At 36.3% G+C, this 27542-nt stretch overlaps 1 protein-coding gene across 4 annotated transcripts; it reads right to left on the reverse strand.

Moving 5' to 3' along the window:
- On the reverse strand, positions 1-22205 carry LOC136803511 (uncharacterized). 4 transcript variants are annotated; one of them, XM_067060252.1, is made up of 9 exons: positions 21563-22205; positions 15524-15656; positions 14549-14664; positions 13090-13171; positions 10657-10806; positions 7969-8070; positions 7364-7774; positions 6685-6818; positions 1-743 (listed from the first exon to the last, which is right to left on the reverse strand). In XM_067060252.1, exons 1-9 carry the CDS (start codon positions 22106-22108, stop codon positions 606-608), a joined length of 1812 nt encoding a protein of 603 aa, XP_066916353.1. In that variant the 5' UTR covers positions 22109-22205; the 3' UTR covers positions 1-605. The 4 variants fall into 4 exon arrangements, with proteins under 4 accessions (XP_066916353.1, XP_066916355.1, XP_066916354.1 ...); XM_067060254.1 differs by lacking the exon at positions 21563-22205 and adding an exon at positions 20013-20455; XM_067060253.1 differs by lacking the exon at positions 21563-22205 and adding an exon at positions 17896-18357.
- Positions 22206-27542: the final 5337 nt, after the last annotated feature.

Below are 27542 nucleotides of genomic sequence, written 5' to 3' on the forward strand. Positions count from 1 at the left end.
TTAATCGATAATGTAGTTCTTTTCTTGATTCTGACCTGAGTCTACGCTACGCTACTACCAACTACTTAATGAAAATGGCTTAAAAATTAAACGAACTAAATATTTATTTACACTTTTTCCCAAACAAATGATTTGAGGAATTGAATTATAAAAAATAACAAATATAATAGCGTATAAAAAACAAACAGAAAATGAATACACAGACTGAAATCTGAAATTTCTTTGGTACCACAAATATCCAAACTTCCAACACTCACATTCCTCACCGAAGATCTCATCGTTTTACCAGTTACCAGGTCACTAAGAACACCCCATATTCACAGACCCGGTGGGATTTTCTCCTACTGGAAAAAATGGCCAAAATGTCGTCCCGAGTGGAAAATACAATTTTTGTCCCTTCTGAAAATATTTAAATAAACAAAGTCTCGCTGCAAAATATTGTATCCATCCCCCAATTGAATTCAAATCCCCAGCCATGAAAAACATAGGAATATCAATCCCATCAAGTTTCAGTCCGTTATTCCTACTCCCTACCGGGTCTGTTAAAATAGGGTGTCTAAGAGACAAATCCCGATCATCTTCCCGATTTCATCGACTGATCAACTTCATCCAAGAAAGTCAGTTTTCTTTTGAAGCTTGTGAATATGCATGTGATAGATCTTAAGTGCAGGACCAAGTTTAATACGTAGACCAGTTAAACAATCATTTCGTGACATCAACAACATTGCTCTACCGTCAATTTCCTATGAGGGTTCGAAAAATGGTTAGACTAGAGTCGTTTATAATCCGTGTAATACAGTAATATGGGTGTTATACGATAATGCAATAATTGTTACGGGCTAAAATCAGTTTATGACGTTAGGAATATCAGGAAAATGAATTTTTCAATCCGCTGTTAAACCGTAATGGAAATCCCTTATACATCCTCAAAACTTCATCTACGATGGAGCGTCGTCCTACGTAGATGCTCTCCTCCAGAGCTGTCACGGATATGAAAAGCAATTACGATTTGAGGAAGAATCATACATGACGATTTTGAAATAAAAGAAAATTCTTTATTTGAAACTCATTCAATTAGTAATAAAAATGAAGGTATTAATTGGTTAGTAATTAAGTGAAACCTTTGTCTGGTTTTAAATGTTGCTCTTAGAGATTTTAACTCATAGCTTGAAAATATTAATTCTGAAATAAGGGCCATGCTATATGTTAATGCCAGTTATGAATCGATTAATAAAATCAATCAAAAATTAGACTGGAGTCGTTTAAAATCCGTGTAATACAGTAATATGGGTGTTATATGATAATGCAATAATTGTTGCGGGATAATATCAGTTTGTCCATTCCATTAGTTATTGCCTGTTTTTTACTATGTCTGAATTATTCGTCGAACATGTTAGACTCGAAGGTAAAATAATGAAACAAAATCTTTAAGCCACACCTTTTCAATCATTAACGCAAGTCAAGAGACAAAACGACCAAGATTTTATCAAGATATTACAATACGTTCGTTTGGGAAGGTAAATACACTGAATTCGTTTTATATAATCCGTGTAATACAGTAATATACGTGTTATACGGTAATGCAATAATTGTTACGGGATAATATCAATATTTATCAACTAAAATTTGTCCTTTCCATTGTTTTTTTTTGCTTATTCCGAATTAGTATGCTAGACTAGTAAATGGTGAAAAACACTCCAGAATGCAGAAACTCGCAAAAGTCGGATGAATATTGTAGGAAAGCTGCTATTATTCATTAGCATTTGCAGCAAAGAACGCAGATAAAATTAAATTACTTTCGCAAATCAAATATTTTTTTCTTGGTTGTCTTTTAACCTTTTTCTGAAAAAAGATTTTCTTCGAATCCTTTCTGAAAGTTTCTTTCTCGTGTCCCAATGCTGTCGTCCTAATTCAACCATCCTTCCCACTGCTATTAGACTTTGCTACTCCGAGAGTCAAAGTTCAACCGGGGTAGAGCCTTAACCCTTTAAGACTTTGCGTCCCCGATGAGTGTCCCCAGGGCAAAAAAGCAAAAAAAAGTCGATGTCGTCCAATTCTAATGAAATTACGAATATAACACAATTAAATGGTGTAGAATTGAATGGCAATATTGTTTTTTGTGTATTTGGGTCTTTTAAAGGGTAAAATTGGGGGTTTTGGGCCCAATTCTGGGCTTTTTGGGCAAAAAAATGACCCAAAAATGAAGTTTCTCCAATTTCGATGAAACTTTCCAGTTTTATCCAATTTTTCATTTAGAACACGAATATGAAACTTAAAATTCTTCAAAAGTCCTGAAATACCCTCAAAAAGGGGGTTTTGGGCCCAATTCTGGGCTTTTGGGGCAAAAAATTACCCAAAATTTAAGTTTCTCCAATTTTGATGAAACTTTCCACTTTTATCCAATTTTTCATGTAGAACACGAATATGAAACTCAAAATTCTTTAAAATTCCTGAAATACCCTCAAAAAGGGGGTTTTGGGCCCAATTCTGGGCTTATGGGGCAAAAAATGACCCAAAAATGAAGTCTCTCTAATTTCGACGAAACTTTCCACTTTTATCCATTTTTTTATGTAGAATACGAAAATTCTTCCATAAAAGGAAAATCAGATGGGTTTCAGAGAAACAGTCCGTGAAAGCAGCCGGCGAGGCGACCTTTTTTTCCGATGTGTTCTGAGAGCATATTTCAGCTAGAAATTTTAATTTGTTCTGATCAGACTTCGAAAATCAATCAGCTAAAAATAATGTGTTCTGGCGAGACAGGGGTATAATTAAGTTCATCTAACGTGTTCTTGTTGTCTAAGTAACCCTGGAAAGCTATGTAACATAATTTGATTGAACAGAGAAGTATGAAATAATATTGAAAATGATAGTTAAATTCCTATCACACATAAAAAAACAACTTTACAACAATACCAGTTCATAGTCATATATCAATCATATATTCCGTATATATACTATACTAATAATACACTAATGAAAAGTAATCGAAACTTTTCAAACAATAAATCATTTGTAAGGAAAATGCACCAAAAGTAACAGTTATGAAAATTAACTACAAGTTATGTATTTAGAAATTATATACAGAAGTGTATGATAGAAAATCGTTGTATAAACCGATGATACTGAGAATCTCAATCTTTGTCAAATGAAAACACTCTCATACGCGTTTTTTGACGCCAATAGTGCACTTTGGCTTGAGCATAGACCAATATCGTTCTAAACCAAAAATCTCACCCTGATATTCTCATAGAATCTATTCCTTTAAAACCAAAAGGTGAAGAGAAACGATAAATTACTTTAAAAGCTTTAACGAAATAGGATTCTCAATATCAAATTCAAACGTCATCTTGAGACTGGCTGCTCGCAACATCAAATTCTCGCTTTTTGTGGTATTCATTCCAACAACCTCGTTGATTAAATGAGCAAAGAGCAAGTGGTTCGTTCGGTTGTGAGCACTTGTCACATTTTGTGCGGGTTTTTGCTCCGCAAATCCGGCAGCGCAATCTTTGCTCTTTATTTGGAGCGTCGTCTTTTGTGAGCTTAGCTTCTGAATGTCGACCTTGAATATGAATTAGTGTAATTGTTTAAATATTCACTTTTTCTAAATAATGTGACATGATCACACTGAAACACTATTCAACAAGCTAAACAGATCCAAAATAGAGTTTAAAAATCTAAAAAGTAATTACGTGACTGTAGTTTAAACAAGCAAGAGGGAAAGATGAAACCTTTAACGCTTTTCAGGAATTTAGGAGAAACTAATTTTTTATGACTTTTACCTTTACGAGGTGATAACACGCTCATTTCAACTTTTCTTCTTTTTGAGACATTTGATGATGGGTTTCGTAACAGTTTGTCCTTATTATTGTGCATTCTGCATTTTGCGTACCAGTTACGAATAACAGCAAATCTGAACTCGCTGCTCGAATATAGCCGTTGCTTTTCCGTGATAGAATGAAGATTTTTCCAGATTGTGAAGGTATTACACAACGCGTATGTCTCAATTAACGAATCAAGCACTCGGCTCTGTTTGCGAACACTACGAAACTCGCTGTTGTAGTATGCTTGATGTTGGTTTGTACGGTCAACCATCCCATAAATCTGGCGATACAAAACCACTGAGGGTGGAGTGTGAATGGCCTGTCCGTTCACCTCAATTGAAGACCAGTTTTCCCTGGCAGAATCAACATCATTGTCAAGGAAGCAAACTGCATTATTATCGTTCCAATATGTCAAATTCAAATTTTGGTGATGCAGGGACTGTGAGTATCCTCTGACAAAGGATTTGGTATTCTTTAGAAATGAACCGTGTTTCTTTGGAAGATGGGCCGTATTTCCACAAACAGTAGCAATGATTCTGGTGTTCCATATGCTAGCTGCATCTTTCAAAAGTTGAATAGTTGGAAATCTACTATCCATCACCACAAGTCTTCCCATATGTTTTAACCCCTCTAAAAGTTGCTCAACGGTGTTGTAATTTTTTCCTGAGCCCGTGTTTGTGAACGTTTGCTTGCCGACCTTCACCAAGTGATTGTATGTGTAATATCCACCAAGTTCTCCCTGATCAGCAATTTTATTGACGGTCCACCCCATTCTTATCGGCTTGTCAGGATTTCTTATCTTAAATTTGTTTCGTTTACTCTTACTGCGGATACGCCCCTCATCAATACACATTTTAAATCCAGGAGACCAAAGCGTTTGCGATTTACGTTTTATCATATCTACACCCGCCTGGATGTTTTGTAGAGGATGATAAGATGCCGATGATCTATCAGGTAGATTAGATGCATCTGTCACCCGAAAATGTTTCAATAATGATTTAAATTTAATAAAAGTCATGACCTTTTTTACTTCCGTTTGTGATTTTAAAGTATCACTACTCCAGGCCCACTTTTTCTGGGGGTAGCGTATCAAAGATAGATGCCATTTCAAAGCAAAAAAACCACGAATCAAGGAACGTCCTTTTTCAGTTTTTTCAATAACACCAATTTCTTTTGTATACACCGGGTCATTTCGACCATGTGCATTGGTACAGTCAATACATTTGTTAATGAACTCATCATTAAGAATCTTTTCAACAAGGTCATTTGGCTGCACATCAGTGTCAAATTCCATACTTGGCTTTCCAAACTCAGTAAGGTTTGGCGATGGTTTTATTATCTCTAATTCTGTCTGAGAGGAAGTTCTCCATTTACAACAACCAGCATTGTCCTCATCGCTCTCAACACCTTCGGGATCATAATCACATTCATCATCATTATCACTCAACTCATTTTCATCACCACTGGAGAAAAAATCACTTTCACACTCGGATTCATTCTCGCTGGAACTCGACATGTTGACAGCTATTTTGCAAGTGATTTTCAATACTGCCATATTTGCATTCATTACCATGGAAACAGTATGCACCAAGTCGGACTTTTAAACCAAAATCTGGAAAAATTGCCAATCAAACTAAAATTTCCAAAAATCTTCATTTCCTAAATCATCATCAGAAAACATTCACACATTTAGAATATATTCAGTCTATTTTCATAAATAGCTCATCACTTCTAGCCAATAACAGTGCTTTCTATAGGAATAAAAATCTTTAAACTCGTTTATCTCAAAAACTAGGGGGTTTACGAAAAAATGTTATCTAACTGTTTCAGTCCATAGAATTTGTTTGGAAACAGCAAAAATATTAACCTTGGGACTAAAAGCAGGTTGAATTAGAAAAATTGGACCCTCTGATTATTATTTTGTATTACTGACAGCCTAATGTTTAGACAAGAAACCATTTTACGGGTGCAATTTTGGGGTTAATTTTGAGTGTAATTTTAAATTATTCAATAAAAATGTTTGTTAATTCACGTTTCATTAAAATTAAAGAAGCTCGACTGTTGGGTCTTGTTTAAACCCTGAAAAGACGAAGATTGGACCATAAACCCTCTTATATAAGGGGTGTCTCGAGGGGGTTTTCATAAAACTTGAGTGTTGTTTTCGTATTCTACATGAAAAATTGAATAAAAGTGGAAATTTTCGTCGAAATTTGGAAAAAAATTAATTTTTGGGTCATTTTTTGCCCCAAAAGCCCAGAATTGGGCCCAAAACCCCCTTTTTGAGGGTATTTCAGGACTTTTGAAGAATTTTAAGTTTCATATTCGTGTTCTACATGAAAAATTGGATAAAAGTGGAAAGTTTCATCAAAATTGGAGAAACTTAAATTTTGGGTCATTTTTTGCCCCAAAAGCCCAGAATTGGGCCCAAAACCCCCTTTTTGAGGGTATTTCAGGACTTTTGAAGAATTTTAAGTTTCATATTCGTGTTCTACATGAAAAATTGGATAAAACTGGAAAGTTTCATCGAAATTGGAGAAACTTCATTTATGGGTCATTTTTTGCCCAAAAAGCCCAGAATTGGGCCCAAAACCCCCAATTTTACCCTCTAAAAGACCCAAATACACAAAAAACAATATTGCCATTCAATTCTACACCATTTAATTGTGTTATATTCGTAATTTCATTAGAATTGGACGACATCGACTTTTTTTGCTTTTTTGCCCTGGGGACACTCATCGGGGACGCAAAGTCTTAAAGGGTGGGAGTACTGTCGCTTATCACGAGACATGTGTCTATAAAAATGTAAAAAACACGAGGAAATGATCACGCAACTTAAAAAAGGAGAGAGAAAATTCTAAGAAACCTGTTCCTCCAGCAGTTTACTCTCGTGAATATATCCATGTGCTTTGAAATAGTACGCCACATTCTGTACCGTCCAATCAGCGACATCGGTCGGTAAGGCTCTCAACACATCGTCACGAATAGATGAGCGTACGTCTGAAAAAAAAAAACAAATTGTTAGGTGAACTTAAGTTATTTGAAAAACATTGTCCCGAAAAAAATGACGATTGCTCTGGTGAAAAGTTTTATTATGACTGAAAAGTCTTTAGGGTTTCAGCTACAATTTGTGTTCTTCGAAAAAGGTCGTCTTTCAGGTCAAAATACTCACTTTTCAGACAAAAATAAAAAACCCCATTTGAGATAAAAATTTTCCATCTGTAAAAAATGATCCATCGGTAAAGAAAAATAGAAAAGCTTTTAAAAAAAAGATAAGATCTGACAGAAAATCTTCCAAAACAGAAATAATCCAATTAAACGTAAAAAATGAACCCTAACTTTAGAATTTAGTTTTTCGTTTTAACCGTAAAATTAAACGCTGATATGATAGAAAAACTTCAACTTTGTATTCTGTAGAAATAGTCCAGCGGAATTAGCCAATACAATACAATACAATTTCCCGGACAATTTCCCCTGCCTACCTCAAGGAGGCCAGAACATTCTAGTTATTAAAGTTCATGTTAATAAATTTCGCCCGTACAAACCTGGAAGCGGTACTTTTGGATTCAAGATGTGCGAGAGATCGTTGCGTACACCTTTCCCCATTACACTTTGCGTTTGCGGTGCCACAGCGGCTGTCGGCTGGTTGGGGATCGGTGCAGTTCCAACGACGTGTGCTGGAGGAGGTTGTATCATAGGGGTGACACCTCTCGAAGCTTGTACTGGGACACCGTGCGGGGGTTGGTGGGCAGCAGGTACCCCGTTAGGAAGCATATAATTGACAGGGATGAACTGTGGTTGTGGCATCGATACAGGGTGGTGTCCTGGTGGTAGGGTTACCGCACTTGAGCCTGGTGGTAGGGGCGCGTAAGTGAGACCAGACGGGTGGTAAACAAAATTGGAAGGTTTGACAGAGATGATGGGTGGTGTGGCGACCTTTGACGATTGCAGTGAAGCTGGAAAAATGAAAAGAATTAGGAGATTAAAAGCTTGAGACTCACTCAAGGGACAAGACAATCAGCACGAGTAACGGAAACATATTGAAGTAATCTCGAGCAATCTTTTTCTAACGCTATGGTTAAAGGGTCGTTAACACGAACTAATAAATATGTAATAAATAGGTTATGAACAGCACAAAGGTGGTACATACCTGAAGGAGTAGGATCCACGGCGCGTCGGGGTGCAGAGACGATAGGCATAACTTCCATAGAAGAGACGGTAGTAATCGAGTTAACCGCTATCATGGTGTCATCTATGGAGAATGATAATGGAATTGAAATTGTTTCTTAGGCTCTCATTTTTTACGACGGCCCACTGCTTTAAGCAATATGCCCATCAAACATTAAGAGCCATTTTCTGTAAGAATCAGGCAGGTCGAGGAAGTGATATCCTCAGATTTTTCCAATTTTTGGATATTTTGCTCAAATACATGAAAATAACATCCTGTAAAATTTTTTTTGAAAAATCTTTTTTCGTTCAGATGAACTTTAACTACAGTAAATTCTGTATCCTCTCCTCCTCTTAGAGTCCATCTGTAAGGCAGTATAACTTTTTTCAAAGTTCTTTACTAGGTCTGTGTAAGTATCTATAATGATAAAACAGTACAAAGGTATGGAATGCAAGAAGAGACTTCCCTTTAAAGATCAATTGCAAATAATTTTTAGCATTTGAAAACAATGAAAAACAAGAGATTAGCGTTTTTCCTTAGTGGTGAAATTTCTTGTCAAAAGCCTCATTTCACCTGTTAAAAGAACCTTCAACTTCTATGCTTAGTACCCCCACTTAATTTTCTCTTAGTATTTCCTCTGCAATAATGTTAAAAACATTAGAATCAATTTGATTTGATTTAGGGTTTTGCAACAAGCATCAGCCAAAGTTGCTTCCTCGTTACCTGTTGGGGTCTGCTATTTCTGTCTCTGCGACCCTAATTTGCCCTAAAATTCAGTGAAAGTTGTGTCCAAGACTTTGATACTGCAATCTAAGACATTTACCATGATCTGGAACCACTAGGAGACAGTTTGGAAAATTTTGATAAAGCTGGATGCCTGGTTGCTAGGGGAAAACAATGCGTTGCTAAGGGAAAAATTGGTTAAGTCTTGATGACTTAAAAATATTTTTGAAGATAAACTGTGCAAAAATGGTATTGGAGCACATGGGTTTGATTTTAGAATTGGGTAATATGGCCAAAACACTAACTAAAAATGGTTTGTTTCAGTGGTGGAACTTATGGCCATGGCTTTAAAAGCTCATTGAAAATACTAAAAATTTACAAAAAGCTATCTTTAACCGCCATTTTAGGGCGTGGCCTTAAATGTCACATGAAAATTCTCAAAATGCCATTTTTTCAAAGTACTCATGGATTTCTTCCAGGAAAATATGATTTGAAATGAATCTTAGGCTTGATCATGTTTAAAATTGCTCTTGAAGTCAAAGATTTATCAAAAAAATTTTTACAGGATGTTATTTTCATGTATTTGAGCAAAATATCCAAAAATTGGCAAAATCTGAGGATATCACTTCCTCGACCTGCCTGATTCTGCCTGATTTTTACAGAAAATGGCTCTTAAGAGGCTGGGTACCAAGTACCAAAAATGAAACGTCAACGACTACGCCGCTTTGTTTATTCAATGATTTATCTTATCAGCCAAAACTTAATCGGCCCTAAGTGACTAAATTTTGGATTGGTGACTAAAATTGGGACCGACTAAAAATTTGGGCCAAGTTAAAAGTTTATATTAAAAGTTTATAATTAAGCTTTCCTTAACCCACTTTTCATATCGGTATTACCAAATTTTTAGTCGGTCTTAATTATTAGTCGGCCCTTAGTGACTAAATTTTGACGAGGTGACTAAAATTAGGATAGGGCCGACTAATAATCAAGGCCGACTAAAAATAAGGCCGAATAAGTTTTGGCCGATAAGGTACTTCGAAGCCAAGACACCACTTACTTTCAATCGCCAAAGCATGTGTTTACCTACCCTATTAGTCCCGCTGCTGAGATCGAAAAAAGTGGCTGATTTTTGGGTGGTCTTCAAATTAAAAAAAGACCTATATCACATGATAGAGCTCTTCAAACTGAGCAAAAAAGTGTATTACACCAAAGTTCCAATTTCTCTAGATCAAAAGTTATGGGCCTATTTTTGGTCAAAAAGGTGTTTAATTTTGCATAAATTAATGCAGATTGTGGGGAAATTCCCTGTTTTCCATCAGTTTTTGACCACAAATAGGCCCATAATAACTTTTGATCTAGAGAAGTTGGGACTTTGGTGTAATACACTCTTTTGCTCAGTTTGAAGAGCTCTATCGTGTGATATAGGTTTTTTTTTAATTTGAAGACCCCCCAAAAATCATGAATTTTCAGGCCTTGCAATTTTGCCTGGAAATCGCCAATTACTCGTTACTTGCACGATAATATCGTGGAAACTTTTTGATTTTGGAATCTAAATATACTAATTCGCGAGTTTCCACCAAAAAAAGTTAGTTCTAAGATGTGTGTCACGAAATGAAACATTTATCGACCTCAGCAGCGGGACTATATGCCGACTTTCAAGCCGAACAAGAGATATATTGTAAATTTGCTTGTTGTTGTAATTGACAAAATAAAAGCTCTCTTTATGTGACAATGGCCAACGCAAGGTTTTTTGTGTGAAACAGATTTTAAACAGCAAATTAGTACACGTTTATGGAAAAATTTAGGTGAATTATGCAGGATTAGGCGGAAAGACCTCTTTGTATACTTCGCCGAGACGGAAGTTTTAAAACTGACTCGAGGACTGAGGTGTCGGCAATGCATATTTAGTATCTTTGTAAAAACAAAGAGAAATAAAACTCTCTGTACCTGAGGACTGGGGTGTTGGTAATTCATCTTTAGTATCATTGGAAGAACCGACAGAACCATCGTTGTCATCAATAACCAGAACTTGTTTCGTTGAAGATGTGCTGGTCACAGATTTCCCTTTTGAAATGCACGTCGCGCATGCCCATTTCCCTGTCGAAAGTGAAGAAAGAAACTATTGTTTCAATGAAGGAAGAGAATTTTACAGAGAGAGAATTGTGTCAAAATAAAGTATCTAGAACAACTTATTAAATGGTTTTCTTCACAAAATGTTGCCAAAATGCCAAGAAAATGTTTGGGAAAATATAAAAAAGCTAAGCAACTTTCAATTTTGGAATGCAGACATTAGGGCTTCGCCTTAAACCCCATAAATTACAGTCAAACAAAAATGCAAACAAACAACTGATTAAAATTACTTAACCATAAAATTTACAGTAAAAAAAAATGCAATCACACAACTCCCTTGGCGATTGAAATTACTTAAGGGTTTAGTTCTTTTAATCTCTGGTTGCACCGGTTAACACAGTGTACGACAATAGTTATAAATTCCTTACAATAAGCTTTCAAAATTGATTCCAGGTTTTGGTCTTGAAGTCCACCTTTAGGTAAAATTGGTCGAAATTTTTTCCCGTATTCGGTTGAAAGCCGGTTCGAAAATTCTTTGATCAGTTCTGCATTACTGCGCCTATTCCCATGATTATCGGGCCAAGATTTTCTTTGCAGATCAATTTGCTGTTGAAAGTCTTCTAACTTTTTCTTGTACGTTTCAATTGTAGCGGAATCGGTATCGGGAGTTCGATTAGGTATGACTCGATTCATTTCATTGTGGGGCATCATTGATGTCTTCTCGGCTACTGTTTGAAATTGCAAGTGTTGTCTTTTTGAGCATGGAATAAAAAGTGGTTTTCGTGGTTTGTCGTTTGACATCTCCACCATTGTTGGCAACGATAGATCTGTGCTTTCTGATAATGATGTCGCCGATATTGATGTTGTTGCAGACGGAAAGCGGGAAACAAGGTTTGATAGGATCGACAAAGTGTTATTCGGTGCTCTTGAATTTGTCGTTGGAAAACGAGTATTTGATGATGAACTTGCCGACAAATCTCTTTGGAAACATGCTTGGATCAAGTTGGAATTTGTCGTCGTTGGAAGACGAGGGTTCGACGATGACGTTGTCGGTAAATCTTGCTTGAAGCGTGCAGCTGGAATTAAGTCGGCAAGCTTTGGAATCTTTATAGCTGGAAGGTCCTGCCAATTATGATTGTTGTTGTGATTTGAATAAAAAGGAGTGCCCATTTTACGTTTCAGAGAGTCCTTTAATTCAAACGAATGGAGCTTCATCGCAGGGGCGCCAGTGAAAGTCGGTGCCGATGGTTTTCGGACTTTCCCGGCTTTGTCAACGGTTTTAGAAGATTTCCTTTTCTTTTTTGACACCATGCTGGGCAGGATAACCATTTCAGCCTTAGTCAGCTCTGGAAAAATCGAAGGTGGATGAACAGGTCTGACAAAACCACCTTTACCGATTTTGAACTTGAACCCTTCCGGCCAGTGTTTGATGCAGATGACCGGCTTCGACCTTTTGTTAACCAGATCTTCGCGAAGCATCGGGATGGCTTTGATCCAAAGTTTCCTCATGATTGGATCTCGCGCTTTATTTGGGAAACCAAATGATCTGATATGTTCGTCTTGTTTTGCGCTTTGGTTTGATTGAGGTTTGGGATCACTACCATGGTTTGAGTAGCAACCTTTTACGATACATCGCATACGACCCATCCTTCTCAAATAAACTCCTTTCTTTCCAACTGAGTTTTAAAAATTGATATGAAGAACAGCGAAATCGACGAAAGAAGCAAATAAGAAGAAAGACTGCCACCTTTTATTTTTCGGATCTTTCACTTTTTTCTCAAACGATATTTACAGTGTAATGTCTTCAACATTTTTACTGGGACCTCTTCCAATGCAATGTCTTTCGAATCCTTTGACGCTACAATGTCTTCTTCTTTCCCAATGAATGGAATTTACAACATTTACAATGCAGCAACTTCAACGTCGCGTTTCGAGTCGCGTCAAACGAAAAGATAGAAGTGAAACTATCCAAATGTTTTACTAGTTCAGCACCCTACTTTTTTTTGTGTTATTTGGTTTTTGACATCAGTTTTATGATATTGCCAAAACATTGAGTTGAAGTTGAAACGAAGGAACCAAACATCAATAGAGATCGAAAGTGTTTTTTACGAGTGGGGAGATTTTAAATTCTCACAAATTCACGTTAAAAGGCTTACCTGATTTTATCGAAAACACCCTGCTTTATAATTTACCTTAAGGGCCCTTTTTACGCCAGCCATAATTTGATTCCGGAACCCTTGCGCCGGCCCTTCTTACGCCAGTGACGAAAGAGTAACACCGATAAGCGGTATAGCTAAAAAGAAGTCCTACCTGAGGGAGTTTGCTCCAGTTTAGGTGTATGACATTGCATGTGGTAGCCTTTGTCGCATGCATCACAAAATAATAGTGTGTCCTGTAGGAAGAATACAATAATTGACGAGTCTCAATAATTTGGACACCACAGGGAGGGGCCAGTTTGGAGTGAAACTTTTATATTTTATATATTCGGTATCTAAGTGACAGCGAGCAGTCCTGAATTTGACCAACACCACTTCGAAATCTCCCTCATCTTGGACCATAGCTCCTGCTGCCAAGATAGCCTTTAACTTGAAGGTTCTAGAATCTTTTTCATTGACTCTAAAAAAATTAATACTGCAGAAGAGCGAAAAAAATTGCCAAGATGGCCTTTAACTGGAAGGTTCTAGAATCTTGTTTAAAAAGCATATTGATTTTGTGATAGTGGGGACTCCACTCTACCCAATTGCAATAAATTATAAAGGCTTTCCGTAAAGACAGAGAATATCTTTCTTTAAAATATAAATAAACCAATTTACCAATGAGCAATTAGGCGTAGGTTGTCACGTCTGTAAACGTGATAGTAGGCCCTTGATGATGTTGCAGATTTATATTAGAGAAGCAGAGAACACGCAGTTCTTTTTATAAGTAAACTCTAATTTTCGGGTCAGCCCCATTGAGTTTAGGGCTAGAGACGAGACTCCTGCATAGGAAATGAAATCACTTATTCCCTTCCAGAACGCCCAAGCGTAGTTTTTACACAAACGCCGGATTGAAACTAAAATCTATCGTTAGATTTCAAAAAATGTAGTCCTCCGAAACAAAAGAACCACTAGATACAATCCGTCGTCATGATTACGGCACGTTCTATGCGCGTTTTGGATGGGAAATAAGTAGCTTCCATTTCTCTTGCCTGAGAAGGGTTAAAGTTTCGCCTCTAGCCCTTCGGGCTTGAAGCTCAATGGTCAGCCCTGGGGTTGCTTAGCATTCTAGCTCATTCTCCAATCTCCAAAATCTGTCTTGACCCCACCTGATATTGTACCATATTCATACTTATTGGGTCAAGGGCTATTGTTTGCCATAATCAGATCATCTAAAAAAGCTTTTAATTTACGAAATCGACTAATTCTAGGTCTCGAGCCCTCGAGACCTAGCAACCTGGTTGCTTATAAAAATATGTGTAAGTAAGTGAGTTTGCGACCGCAGTCGAGGGCGACCCGAAAGTTCCCTTTTCGTATAGCTGTCTACCCGGAGGTAGGGAAGAGCGACACTCCTTTCCCTGGATTTCTCCACTTACCTTTGATCCGTCTCTTTAGTTGCTGAGCATCAAGCAGAGAGCATAAAGTACCATTTTGGGAATCTTTGGTATGACCCGGCTGGGGATCGAACCCACAACCTTGCGCACCGTAGCTGGATGCTCTACCTTTATGCTTCGGTCGCTTCATATAATATATAAATATGTGTAGTAAACATTTCAAAGCAAGAATCATCTTACCGGATCACCAGTGCCATCGCATATAGAGCAAGCTTTACAATCAATGCATTGCCATGAACTATCTGATCTGATTTGCTCCACTAATTCTTGAGAATAACTCAAACAAGATGGGTGTGCTAAAAATGATAGATAATGACATTAAAAAGCCGTATTTTCTCGCTAATTTCCATTGTTTAGTTTCCAGATACCGCCTTATTAAACTTATATAACTACTACAGTTATTAACGCGAATATGTTACCCTCGTGTAAATTACAATCGTTAAACAAAATTTAAGCCACAGTAGTTTTAGAAAACCCTGCCTTTTACGTTAATGCGTAATCATTTTTCCCGTAAGAAGCATTTGTCAAAACAGAATTTAGACAGCAAATTAGCATATATTCTTGAAATTTTGGTGATTAGACCTTTTCATAAATTACGTCACGGACATCGCTTGCCTTGCCATTTCCATGGTGATCATGCCCCCTGAGACATTAAATGAGTTTTTCATAAATAGAAAGTAGTTGTAATAAAATTCGCTAGAAGTTAATCACCATGACAATAAATTCAAAACAATGCAACTGATGTTCGTGACGTAATTTATGAAAAGGTCTATTATGCAGAATGTTGAGACGGAAAAGTCTCTTTCATATACTTCGCAGAACAGAGTTTTTACAATGAATTGCGTTTTTATTTTTTCGAGTTCACCACTTTGATGCATGTCTTCGAGCAATGATTAACACATAGCATCATAGAGAGGCGAGAGTGGACTCAAATTTCATAGATTCTCAGCACTTGCATATTTGAAAGGTTTTTTAATGATATTATTATAGAAAAGAGGCACGCCTCTGACAAAGCAGTATGAACAATACTATTCTCAAAGTTTGTGCGCGCGCGGCGCCAAAAGAGGAAAAAGTTTTTTTTTGTTTAAAAATGCTGTGTATAAGCAAATCGTGGGAAATGTCCTTAAACGCGTAATAACTTAAGAGTTAGAATACCTTTATTAGAACAATCTTTGCATATGAGTAGGTCTTCAGGCTGTCCGAATTGATTCTTCTTACTATTTTGTTGGCAATAGTCACAAAGTAAATCTTCTGTCTGTTGCAAAGGTGCCAGACTGGCTTCCTCAGCCTATAATAAAAGGAACGGAACGAAAAAAGTAGGGTAAGGTTGCTCGAGAACAAATACTTTATCGGGGAAAATTTTCGTCGGTGAAAATTTTCGTCGGGGAAAAATTCGTCCCTTGCTGGTAGTTGGTAAACGCATTAAATTCGGGGGAAAATATTCGTCCCTTGTCCAAAATTTCGTCACTTTTCCCCGACGAAGTTTTCCCCGATAAGGTAATCTCTATTCATGATGTGAAGCGATGCAATAACTTCAAGAAACATGTAACTAAGATCTATGTCGATTTCCCTGCCGAGAATCTCTGATCTCCATTCATGATGTGGAGCACTGCAATAAAGAGGTTTTTTTCTATCCAATTCATGATATGCACCACTAGAGAGTCTTCCGAGAGCTTTTAAAAATTTCCACCCAATACGTCACTTAAAGAATAGAAAAAGTGACGTATTGGGTGGAAATTTTTGAAAATTCTTGGAAGGCTCTCCAGTGGTGCATATCATGAATATATCTATCAACCCTTTGCAGCCCAGTCGGCTTTTAAAAGAGGGTTGGTATGAATTTACAAGGAAAAGACGTCAAAATTCTTTGTAATTGCAACGACTTTAAGGAATTTTGACATCATTTCTTTATAGTAAACTCGAACGCAGTCTCCTCAGACTTTAAGGTTGATAGGAGTATACATGGTATGCACCTTTGCAATGTCTTCCACGGGCCTAACAGCTGATTGGTTAAAAGTGACGTATCGACTGATTTTACGTCACTTACAACCAATCAGCTGTTGGGTCCGTGATGTATGTAATGTCAGAAGACATTGCCATAATAGTGCATATCATGGATACGCTAACAACCAATCGGCTGTTGTAAAAGTAACAATACATAGGTGCATATCCTGAATCGAGCCCTGATAAATCGAACCAAGTTAAACTCAAAGTTATCCGCCATGTTTAATTAGAATTTTTAGAAATTGGGTATTATTTGGTACTACTCAATATGGGGACTGCCGTTTTAATAGTACAATGGAGTTTCTTCAACTCGAACGAACCTCTATAACACGAATGTTTTCTTAACTCTAAAAAATGTTCTCGTCAATTCGGTTTTAAAGGAGAAATGAGGTCTAGAAATCATCACTAAACTGATAATGAAATATGAAAGAGCTCATTAACCCTTTGTGCGCGCTGTTTTTTTTTTAAGTTGAGATTTTTCTAAATTCTTATTTTGAAATTCAAAACTGCCATAAAACAAATGTGCCATAAAAGCTTGTAGCTTTTGATTTAGAAGATGGTTTGGTACCATTGGAAAGCTATTTTTATACTCTTTCTTTTAAAAGCATTTGGTTTATGCCCCTTTAAATCAAGTTGTCAGGAGCTATGGTCTCAAGTCTGAGACTCAGTATTTCGGCTTGTTTTGGACGCGTATACGCGTCCCTCGTGGTCTAAAGGTTAAGACGATTCCGAAAATATATGGTTTATAGGGGTTTACTTTTTTCTATATCGAAGAAACAGCTGATTGAAAATTCTTTGTAGTTTCTATGGTTACAAAAAATGTGACGTAGTGAACGCAACTAGGTTTCTATGTAATTACATAAAGTAAAAAAGAGAGAAATAAACAGCGTAGTGTTTTGGTTTTTTATCTCACGTTGAGAAGAAAGAAGAAGTTTGTTAAAAAAATGTCTACAACTAGTAGTTTAACCTCATCAACAGATAGCAGTTCAGACGTCCAGTTAAGTCCTTTGACAATTTATTGTCTCTAGTAACGAGTACTCAGAAAAATTCAAGTGGGGAAGAACTTTATGACAATAAGCCAGGGTACACTGAGGAGGAAATGAAAGTTTTAATGAAAAAAATTTTCAGTTAAAAAAAATTTGAAATCCCCACTCACAAGAGACGTTCCACACGGGCATTGCCGATGTGGTTCACGTTTTTTATAAGAACAAACTATATAAGAACATAAGGTTACGTTGGCCAAAAAGTTAAGAACAAGTTAAGAACATTTGAGGCTTTGTGGATTTTAAAACGGCCAATTTCTTAAGAAAATTGACAAAAATACTCACAAAATGGTGACAAAAATAAGATTATGTTACGAACCTTTTTAGGCTTAAATTTAAAAAAGTTAAGAACATTAAGGCCTCAAAATTTTTGGATATTCTTATAAAAAAAAACGTGTACCCTAAGTTAAAACTTCTACAGTAATCTGGTCACTGTGACAGGGGGTTGTTGATGCAAATTTAAAAACAAATGAAAAACCCTACATCTTTTCGTTCCAAATTCAAACTCCTCTTGCGAGATGCTGACTCAGTGAGAAGGACTTTTGTACCGTCTATATTAATCTCATCAAATATTTTATGTTTGAAAATAGTAGGTATTGCACCTTCTACAAGTTTTCGATCTCGTCTCTTTCGCTGATGAAATTTATCTGTGCCTAAAAGCTCTGCCATTAAGTCCCTTGCATAGCAATTTAAATGAAAGTGATCACTACACAAAACTCGATTTCGGTTAGCTTCAAAGTTATATAGGTTCCATTTAGCATTTGCCATGTTGTTCAGCCACCGTGCACTTAATAAACGGTACTTTTGTGGATCTGGTATACGATGAAAGCTCTTTGGTTCCTCTTTTTCCTTGGGTTTACCAGTGGTGTTAGTACATCCCAACGCAAGACAAGAAGGCATTTTTTTAATAGCAGTAAGACCAAAAGTATTTCAAAACCGATTTATAAAAACACACACACAAGTTACAGTACAAAATAAAAGCTGCTTGAAAATGTTCAGAAAGTTTTTCTCTTTCTTTTTATTACACACGTTCACGAGGAACTTTCATAAAACATCTCTTTTATTCAAATTTCTTGTTACACAGAAAGATAATACTTTCCCCTCGCTTTCACTACGTCACGAAATAGAGGGAGAGTGGTTCGCTCTCCTTCGTAGAGCCGAAAACGAGCAAACTTTAAAGCTTCATAATTAGATAAATAAAAGAGATATATGAATCGTTCTTTTTTTGTTTGATTGCATTTCTTATGCTCTATAATTTTAGGCAAAAAAATGCAGGGGCAAGATGCAAACCTCAATTCCCCTAAACCTTACTCCATAGTGTCCTAATAGGTTACCCTCCCTTGAAAATTGAAAAAAATCCCTCTGCCCCCCCCCTTTTAGACCCCCCCCCCCCCCCTAAGGTTTTTTAAATAATCCCCCCCTATGAAATTTTTTTTGATTTTTTGCTCATAACATAATACTGCTTCTATTCATGTTATCTCGTCTCTATATACAAAGAAAAAATGTAAATTGCCACCACCTCGAATATAAAACACTATCACATATTTTTAGCTTGAAGTTGAACCATAGAGGTATAAAAACACAGGAGAAGAATGTAGTAGGGAAAGAAAAAATCAACTGAACATTCTTCTCCTGTGTTTTTATACCTCTATGGTTGAACAGATATATTTTATGTTTTATGTTTGACACCAGAGAACAGAAAAAATTTTTTCTTCAGATTTTTTCTCTCCACCCTTGACTGATTGACTTTTTGGAGCTATTTTTTCTCCCCCTCCTTTTGATTGCCCCCCCCCCTAGAATTTTGAAAACGATTTTGCCTACCCTTTTTCCCATTTTCTGAAAAAAATACTCCCCGGAGGACACTACATGTTTTTTTTTATAAGCATAACGCTTATAAGCATATGAAGGCTCAGATTTGCAGAATTCCTAAGCATAACATGAGCATATATGTCAGCCTAAAATATTTTTCAAGTGGTCATTTTTATCTGTTTAAAAAAGGTTTGGTAGAGGTCAAGTAAAAAATAAGACATTCCACGGCTAGCTACATTCCACTGCTCCCAAAATCTGAACAAATTTTTACAAAATTTCTGAAATTTCATTAAAGACTTGGCTCGGGGGTGAATCATTAGCATGATTCTTAAGCATATAATAAGCATAAACTATGCCTGGATGCTTTGAGAACTTAAGCATACACGAGCCTGACCAAGGGGCATACACTTGCTTATAAAAAAAAAACATGTATGTACTCCATATCTCGAAATTTCCTTCACTCGAACAAATTTGTGTTTCCCTTGCGTGTTCGAGGCTCCGCTGTAAAAAAAGCAAGATACCACATTTAGTAGTGCTTCCCTTAGGATAACCAAAGTTCTAAAAAATTCTTTCAAAAGTTTTGTTTGGCTGTCTCCATTGTCAAGCAATTCATATTGACCCTTTATCAACCATTTTTCCTTATTTTACTCATTTATTTTTCTTGAGCTGGATTTTCCAATTTATATGCTAGCTCTCTAGACGGATAGTAAAATTCGTAATGGTTATTAAAGAAATATCAAATTTAATTCTGCAAAAATATTGTAACTTGACAAATAAAAAATAAAACTTACTTTCTTGTGTATCAACTGAAATCTCTTTTTTCTGGATGAACTCTGACATGCTGTCGTTTCTCCAAATCTTGGGCTCAATTTCTCAAAAAGAGTCTCGAAAAACAATTGAACCTTATTCCTTGCCAACGCTTCTCTTTTTCTTCCATCTCCCTCGTCATAAAAAAGCTCTGATAGTAAATTCTGATAAAGAGTGTTCTCAAGTTTTCTATTGTACAATGATGCTGGCTGACTGTCTCCAGATCCTCCTGCAAAGCTTGCCAGTTTCTTTAAGATCTCAAACGCTACAGGATATTGACATTTAGCTTGTGAAATCAAGTCTCGCTTTTCTAAACTTTGATAACAGTCTTTCCAAAGCATGATTCAAATCAAAGATAATTGGTGCGAAATGTTGTCAAACCTTTTGAATCTAAAAAAACTGCTGAAATACTTTTTGGTCTAAAAAAGAAAACTGAAATTAAATGATAACAAATTAAAAGTAAGATTTAAGTATAATAAAGTCAGAATAAAGAATTCACAATTCATAATTCAAGGGCTTTGTGTATTTGGCATAATTCCAGAATAAGATTGAATATGGGGGGTGGAGGATATAACATTTTTTGGAAATTTACCCCGGACAGTGAGACTTTTGACCCCCCCTGACAGCAGGTCTAACCCCCCCCCCCGGACAAGCATTAGTTGACCCAATGGGCAATCAAAATTATCTTCAAACAGAGCAAGTTTACCACCCTGACAAGGCAAATTTTCTGGAAGAGTCCATTATATCTACAAGTGCATTCTATTTTTATAAGCATGTAAATAATGCCTCAGTGTAAGACAGGATAGAAAAATCATACATAATACAAATCCTATATTTAAGGTCACTCTCGCTAATTCGAACTCGAACTCGAACAAGGAATCTTTGTTCTTTGTTCGAATTACAAACATTCAAATTATAGACAGTATTTTAAGAGGGTTTCTCTTTGACAAAAACTGTGAATAAGTTCAAATTATAAAAAGGATTCGATTAATAGAAGTTTGAATACACCAGAGTCGACTGTACCATTTCACGGTCACAAAGTATCATGGAGAATCTGACTGACCAACAGGTAGTCCATTATGTTGTCTTGGCAACTATGAAATGATTTACATTAAGATAAATAAGAGTGGAAGGGTCCGGCCCATTGAGTTTCAAGCCCGAAGGACACTGGACACAGCTTCTTAATCCCAGCAAAGCAAAATCTTTGATCCAGAACGTGTTACCCTATTGGTAGATTTTAAAACAGAAATTTCATTGAATTGCAAATTGATCCACATCGAGAAGTGCTACCATTAGGGTACAACCTTTCATAAAAACTTTGGATATGAAAGTCAGCAGGTCAATAGATCTTATTGGAGTTTTTGATTTTTCTAAAAAAGCGATGCATTGTGGCATTGTTTTGGGAGTATTACAACAGAATTCCCTCGAGAAATTCCTAATAGATTTCTATTGTAATATTCTCAAAACAATCCCACAATGCATCGCTTCTCAAAAAAAATCAAAAACTCTGATTGGAGTCCAAGCTATTGCTTACCTGTTGTGAGTTGGGCGGATGATCCAAGACCACTTCACCAAAGTTAACATTAAAATACATATCTCTCAAAAAACTATCGACATCATTCTGACTCAAGGTGCCAGAACTGACCTTTTCTTGAACATTTTTCTCCCGCAATCCCAAACTATTAATTTTGTTTTGTATTTTCTTACGCAAAGGTAGTGCGCCTTTTTTCTTTTGTAACTCCTCAATCATTGGTTCATTTAAAGAAATACTTGTTACCAGTTTATACAAGTTACACTTCTTATTATTACTTGATAAATTCAACAATTTTTCAAAACGTTGGGAAAAATATTTACTGCTACGTAATTTACTCTCCTCTACATCTGTCAATAAACCCAACATAATCTTGCGTTCAATTTTACGAATTTTGGCTGCAAATTCTCGTACGTTTTTAGGATGCTTTGAGAATTGGATTGAGATTTTGGGTGGGCTTTTAGCATTTGGACTTTCTTGCATTGATTCGTCTTCGCTAAGCTCTCCCTCACTCATAGCTTCATCCTCCACAAGTTTACTTTCATCCATATTCAATAAATAAAATCAAAAAATTATTCTTCAATATTTTTTTTGATGTGATTCAGTTTTAATTACTATATACCTAAAAATTACAGAAAAAAATATATTGTTAACTAAGGTGACACAAGTGATTGAAAGAACATTTTCATGCTGGCAACAAGCTGATATTGTTTTGTGGCACAATTAGTCAGTTATTTGCTATGTATATGACATTGTAATCACAAAAGCACAGTGGCTTCCAAAAGCCGCTCCATCGGAAAGTCTGTTTTGAGATTGCCGTGCATGATGAAGGCTAATGACGGGTCCTAATTTCTAGTGCTTTTGGCTTTTTGGCACCTTGGATGACGAGAAGTTATATAAATTTATCTGTTTCAATCGTTGATTCTAATGGTTGAATTTTTTCTTATCTTTAGTTCTCAAATGAAAGCAGGAATTTGATGTGAGCGTTATTTTTTTCAAAGAATCCTTTCTGATTGGATGAAAGCACTTTTCCTTCATTTGATTGGATACTTCTTTTTTAACAATGGCACAGCAAGTTTTTGATTGGACAAATAAAACAAGCAAAAAATTATTTTCCAGGGGGTGAATTTTTAGTTTTTCTTCTATTCCTTCATATTTGCAAATATTTTTCCAGACTGTAGTCTACTTTTTCGAAAATTTTCACAAATTCAATGGAATATCCAAAGGTTTAAATTTTTTTGCTCTCTCAATTCTTGTCGTACATCCTCTAGCGTTTGCCTGATTCCGGGCACCTTACCTACAGCTCTAACTAGCCAGCCAAAGAAGTTGATTTTGCTTCTAAAATGTGCACTTCTAGGCTACCATCATGATTTGATAGCTCTCCCTGTAAGCCCGAGCTGTTTGTTATGCAAATTACAAAAGTTTGCTGTTTTCTTTACTTTTATAATCACGGACGCACGATGACACCTGCAAGGTGGTCCTTGGTATTTATCTTTGACTATCTCTTCAATCATGCGGGATAAGTTTGATATTGTTTTTGCTATGTTAAATAATGATTATTCATTTCAATATTCAAGAAAAATTCCAAGTGGAAGTTCTCTAGGTTTCGTATAAAAGAGACATTGTCCGGAATTAGGCACTATATGTCCAGAATGAGGGACGATTGGGAGCATGATGTTATGTTTATATTTATTTAATGCTAAATTGAATATTGGAAGTTTTAGTTTGAAAAGGTAGGGGAAAGGTTGAATTTTGTTCTGTTCAGTTCTGTTAACAAAAGTATTGTTTTTTGATTATTTACCGCCAACTGCTCTAACTTGGGACTATCTGACAAAACATGGAGCGGCAATTCGGCCACCATTTCACCGAACCTCCAAAGTCATTAAAAATATATTATAGTATTACAAAATACACGATTTCTCTTTCGCACCAAGTAGGGTTTTAAATAGAAATATGAAAAAAATGGAAAGGCGAACGAAATTGCAGGGGGGTAAGGCTCCAATGGGTCCAGGGCTGAGCCCTCCTGGGGGTTCAGGGCGAAGCCTCCCAAAGCCCTGAGATTTTGATCTTCTCATGCCTAAAAGTTGCTTAAAATTTGTAGAAAAAGAGCTTGAATTGCTCGTACTTCTAAGAAAGAAATGTATAAAGTTAAATGAATCATGACCATGAGCCATATTTTAGGAATTAGTGGGATTAGGGATTAATGAGATAAAAGTGCTTTATATTCTTTACACTCTACGTCGTTATATGACGGTTAAGGGGGAGCGAGGTGGATGCGTTTAAACCTGGCGTAATAAAATAGGACCCTGCCGACGCACCTGACTGTCCGGTGTATTTGTCCGGTGGCAAAAAGTATCCTTTCGCTACACAAATATAATTCGCAATAAGTCTGGTGTCATCAGTCCGGTGTTGCATACAGGGAATTTTGGACGTCGAACATTTATGAAACAAAAAATTAAGAACGCACCGGACTGGTCATGTCTGGTGTTTTGATTGTACAGTGGGAAAAAATGTCCTTCTCCGAGACCGGACATCCGACTTCCTTAAGTCCGGTGTAGAAATTGTCCGATGGTAAAAAAAATTCTCATTTTACACCAGACTTTCGCGTGTCCTGTGTTCGTTAGGTCCGGTGCGTCGACAGGGTCCTAATAAAATCAGGTGTTAGAATGGCAGTGCTCCGCTCGTCTTGAAAAGCTTTGACTTACGCCAATATCTTACTTTATATCCACTCCTTACACCAATACGCCAAAAGTAATTACTGCCTAACGCCGAATATATTTGGCGTGCACTGTTCACTAATTCCAGCCTGGGTGTCACTCCGAGAAATCCTTCTAATTTCATGCTTAACTTCCAGGTGTAAACTTGTAAATGCGCGCTTATCATAGTCCGCCCGAGTCCACCCATGTGCAATTGCACGCTTAATTTACCCCCTGCTTTTTTTAAAACGGATCACTGCTGTTCCTCTCAGGCAAAATTGTCAATTCTGTAGAGGTCACGAAATTGCCGAGTACAGACATCGAAAAAAAAAATTCAAAATGGCTGCCGAGCGAGCACTGACAAAACCAAAAAATCAAGAGTTTTCAATTGCCTACTACAGCAGAATAAGACAGAGAAATGCAGTAAAATAAAAAGTAAACAAACCTTGAACCTTTTGTTTTTCAAAATAAAGAAAATATTCTAGCTGCAGTAATGTTTTTTATATTCAGAAATATATCCATTTTCCACCAGACCTACAACAACCACCAGCAAGGTTTCAAACCACGCTGCGGCATTACAGGCAATGAATTCTGACTTTAAAAATGTTGGTCCAGTTCCCTGGAAAGGGTATGATTACATTTCCAAATGACTTTTCTTTACAATAACATTTGTCTTCTCACAAATCCAAAAAGATAGGCTATAAAACCAACACGGGGGTCAACTTTTTTAACAACAAACCATCAGATCAAACTTTATAAAGATCAACCATGTAAATGTCACTTGTTTTTGTAATATTTGGATAATATTAAAACCTTTTTGCATATATTTGGTTCTTCAAAACCATTTCCCTTTCCCGCAGCAGGCTTCAAAGTTCATGCTGACCCCCAGTTTTTTTTGCGCGGTAATCTAGAAAGGCCTTTAGTGCGGTATAAACAAATGATTTCATTGGTTTAAAAAAGTCAAAACATCACGTGATCAGAATCATGATCGGAGTGAACGGAAGCCATGGTGATACGTCATATGATATTTTCGCGCGTTTTAATTCGGCAAAGTTTAGTAAACTTGACCATGTATCAACAGCGTCACAAACCGCCATATAAACAAAATTCAACATTCTCACAAAAGTGGTCTTTTTTATTTCCCAAACATTTGTCTAAAGCGTTCACTTCCACAATAATTTATGTAAATTGCGATTTCGGTCAGTCCACAGTCGGCTTCAACATACACGTGTTTTTAATTACGTGACCGAAGTGTCTACTAAAACAATCCGGGGGTAAGTGGCGAAGCAACACAGCAGATTATTTGTAAAGTAAAGAAATATCTTTTGGCATTGACAATCAAATATAATATATTATATTATTATATCCTTAATTCAAAAATCAAAAATTCATTTTTCATTCGCAAAAAAAAAAAAATGAATTAATAATACTAAGACGCCCCGTTTTGTACTCTCATTTAATTTCCGATCTCGGAACGTGCAAAACGTCTGTCCGCACAATATCCACCCAATCAGCTTAAATTCACTTTAATTGTCCTTTGACTTTCAAAAAATAGTATTTAAAAATTATGAATTTATAATAATTACAAAAAATAAAAAGTTTGATACTTTACATCAGTGAAATATTCAATAAATTCCTAGTTTCAATTTTCATTCAGTGGGCGTTTTTCTAGGGCTTCGTTTATCGCGCAATTTCTGCGCGCGTCACACAAACTTTCTCGGCCGCTTGTAATAATTATGCATTGCCAAATTTGGTTCTCCATTGTCAAGTCAGGATCGATGGTGACGTCACCTAAGCATAAAAAAGAAAGGATTTCGTCAGTTTTATGCGAATATTAATTTGCGAGATATTCTATTCGCCGCACAAACGCACTTTTCGTAGACTAGTCGGAATACTTTTTTTTACTCGCGGGATTGATGGTAACTTTTCATCTTCGTTATCTTTAAAATGAAGCACAACTGAAAAAAAACAAAACTTCAGAAAGTTGCGTATTTCCAGTGAGTAAAGGATTCTGACAATTAACAAAATTGATGATGATGATTTTTTTTCGGTCAGGCAAATGTCTCGTATTGGGGGTTCTAGTCTTGACCCCTAAGTCTACGCAAGATTGAAGCGTTTGGGGAAACGAGTCAAAACTCCAAAAAAGCTGGTGTTTTGAGGCGCTTCCGTGCGATTGAAATATCGCTGTTTCAGGGCTGCAAATAAGCGTCGGTCATCGGTCAATGTCCGACTGAAAAAGCTATTTGACCGACTGAAAATCTTTTGTGTCGGTCATGATGTCCGAATGAAAAAAGGAATAAACCATTAACTTGAGAGTTGAAAATAAATCTCTTACACCCCTGTCTCTTACTTAGCCGATTCTTTTAATACTCGCTTCCTTTGTAGCTTTCAGGGTGTTTCTAAGTTAACTTTTATTGACTTGCTTTCTTCGTTACTTTCTTTGTTTCTAAGATCACTTTTATCAACCCGCTTTCTTTGTAACTCTTTTAAGGGTGTTTCTAAAATTACTTAATAGTCAACTTGCTTTCTTCATAGCCTTCTTTGTTTCTAAGATCACTTTTATCAATTTGCTTTCTTTGTAACTTTCAAGGGTGTTTCAAAGTTAACTTTTATCGACTCGCTTTCTTCGTAACTTTCAAGAGTGTTTCTAAGATCACTTTTATCAATTCGCTTTCTTCGTAACTTTCAAGGGTGTTTCAAAGTTAAACTTTTATCAACTCGCTTTCTTCGTAACTTTCAAGAGTGTTTCTAAGATCACTTTTATCAATTCGCTTTCTTCGTAACTTTCAAGAGTTTTTTTAAGACCATTTTCATCAACTTGCTTACTTCATAACTTTCAAGAGTGTTTCTAAGTAACTTCCAAGAGTGTTTCTAAGATCACTTTTATCGAATCAATTTCTCTGTTATATATGCAGTAACAAACTGTTTAAAGGTAACTTTTATTTTTCCTACTCACTTTCTCCGTAACTTAAAAAAAAAATATACACTGAATGACCGACAGGATTTTGAGTTTGACCGACAGGATTTCATTTCTGTCAGACATGATGTCCGATTGACTAAAAATATTTATTTGCAGCCCTGCTGTTTGTGACGGACTGATCAATATTTTGATTTTTGAAGCTGGGATTTCTGTAGAATGATAAAATATGGCTTGACGTAAAATTTTGCGTAAAATTGACCAAGCATTCCAGATTTTTTGCCGAGAAAAGTCGAGGAAAATCATCTATTTTGAACTCGCACAATCGAAAAGTGTTTTCATTTCTTTTCTAATATATACTTGTAAATGA

The sequence above is a fragment of the Clytia hemisphaerica genome, unplaced genomic scaffold, assembly GCF_902728285.1.
Source record: "Clytia hemisphaerica strain Z4C2 unplaced genomic scaffold, Clytia hemisphaerica genome assembly, whole genome shotgun sequence".
Classification (NCBI taxonomy): Eukaryota; Metazoa; Cnidaria; class Hydrozoa; order Leptothecata; family Clytiidae; genus Clytia; species Clytia hemisphaerica.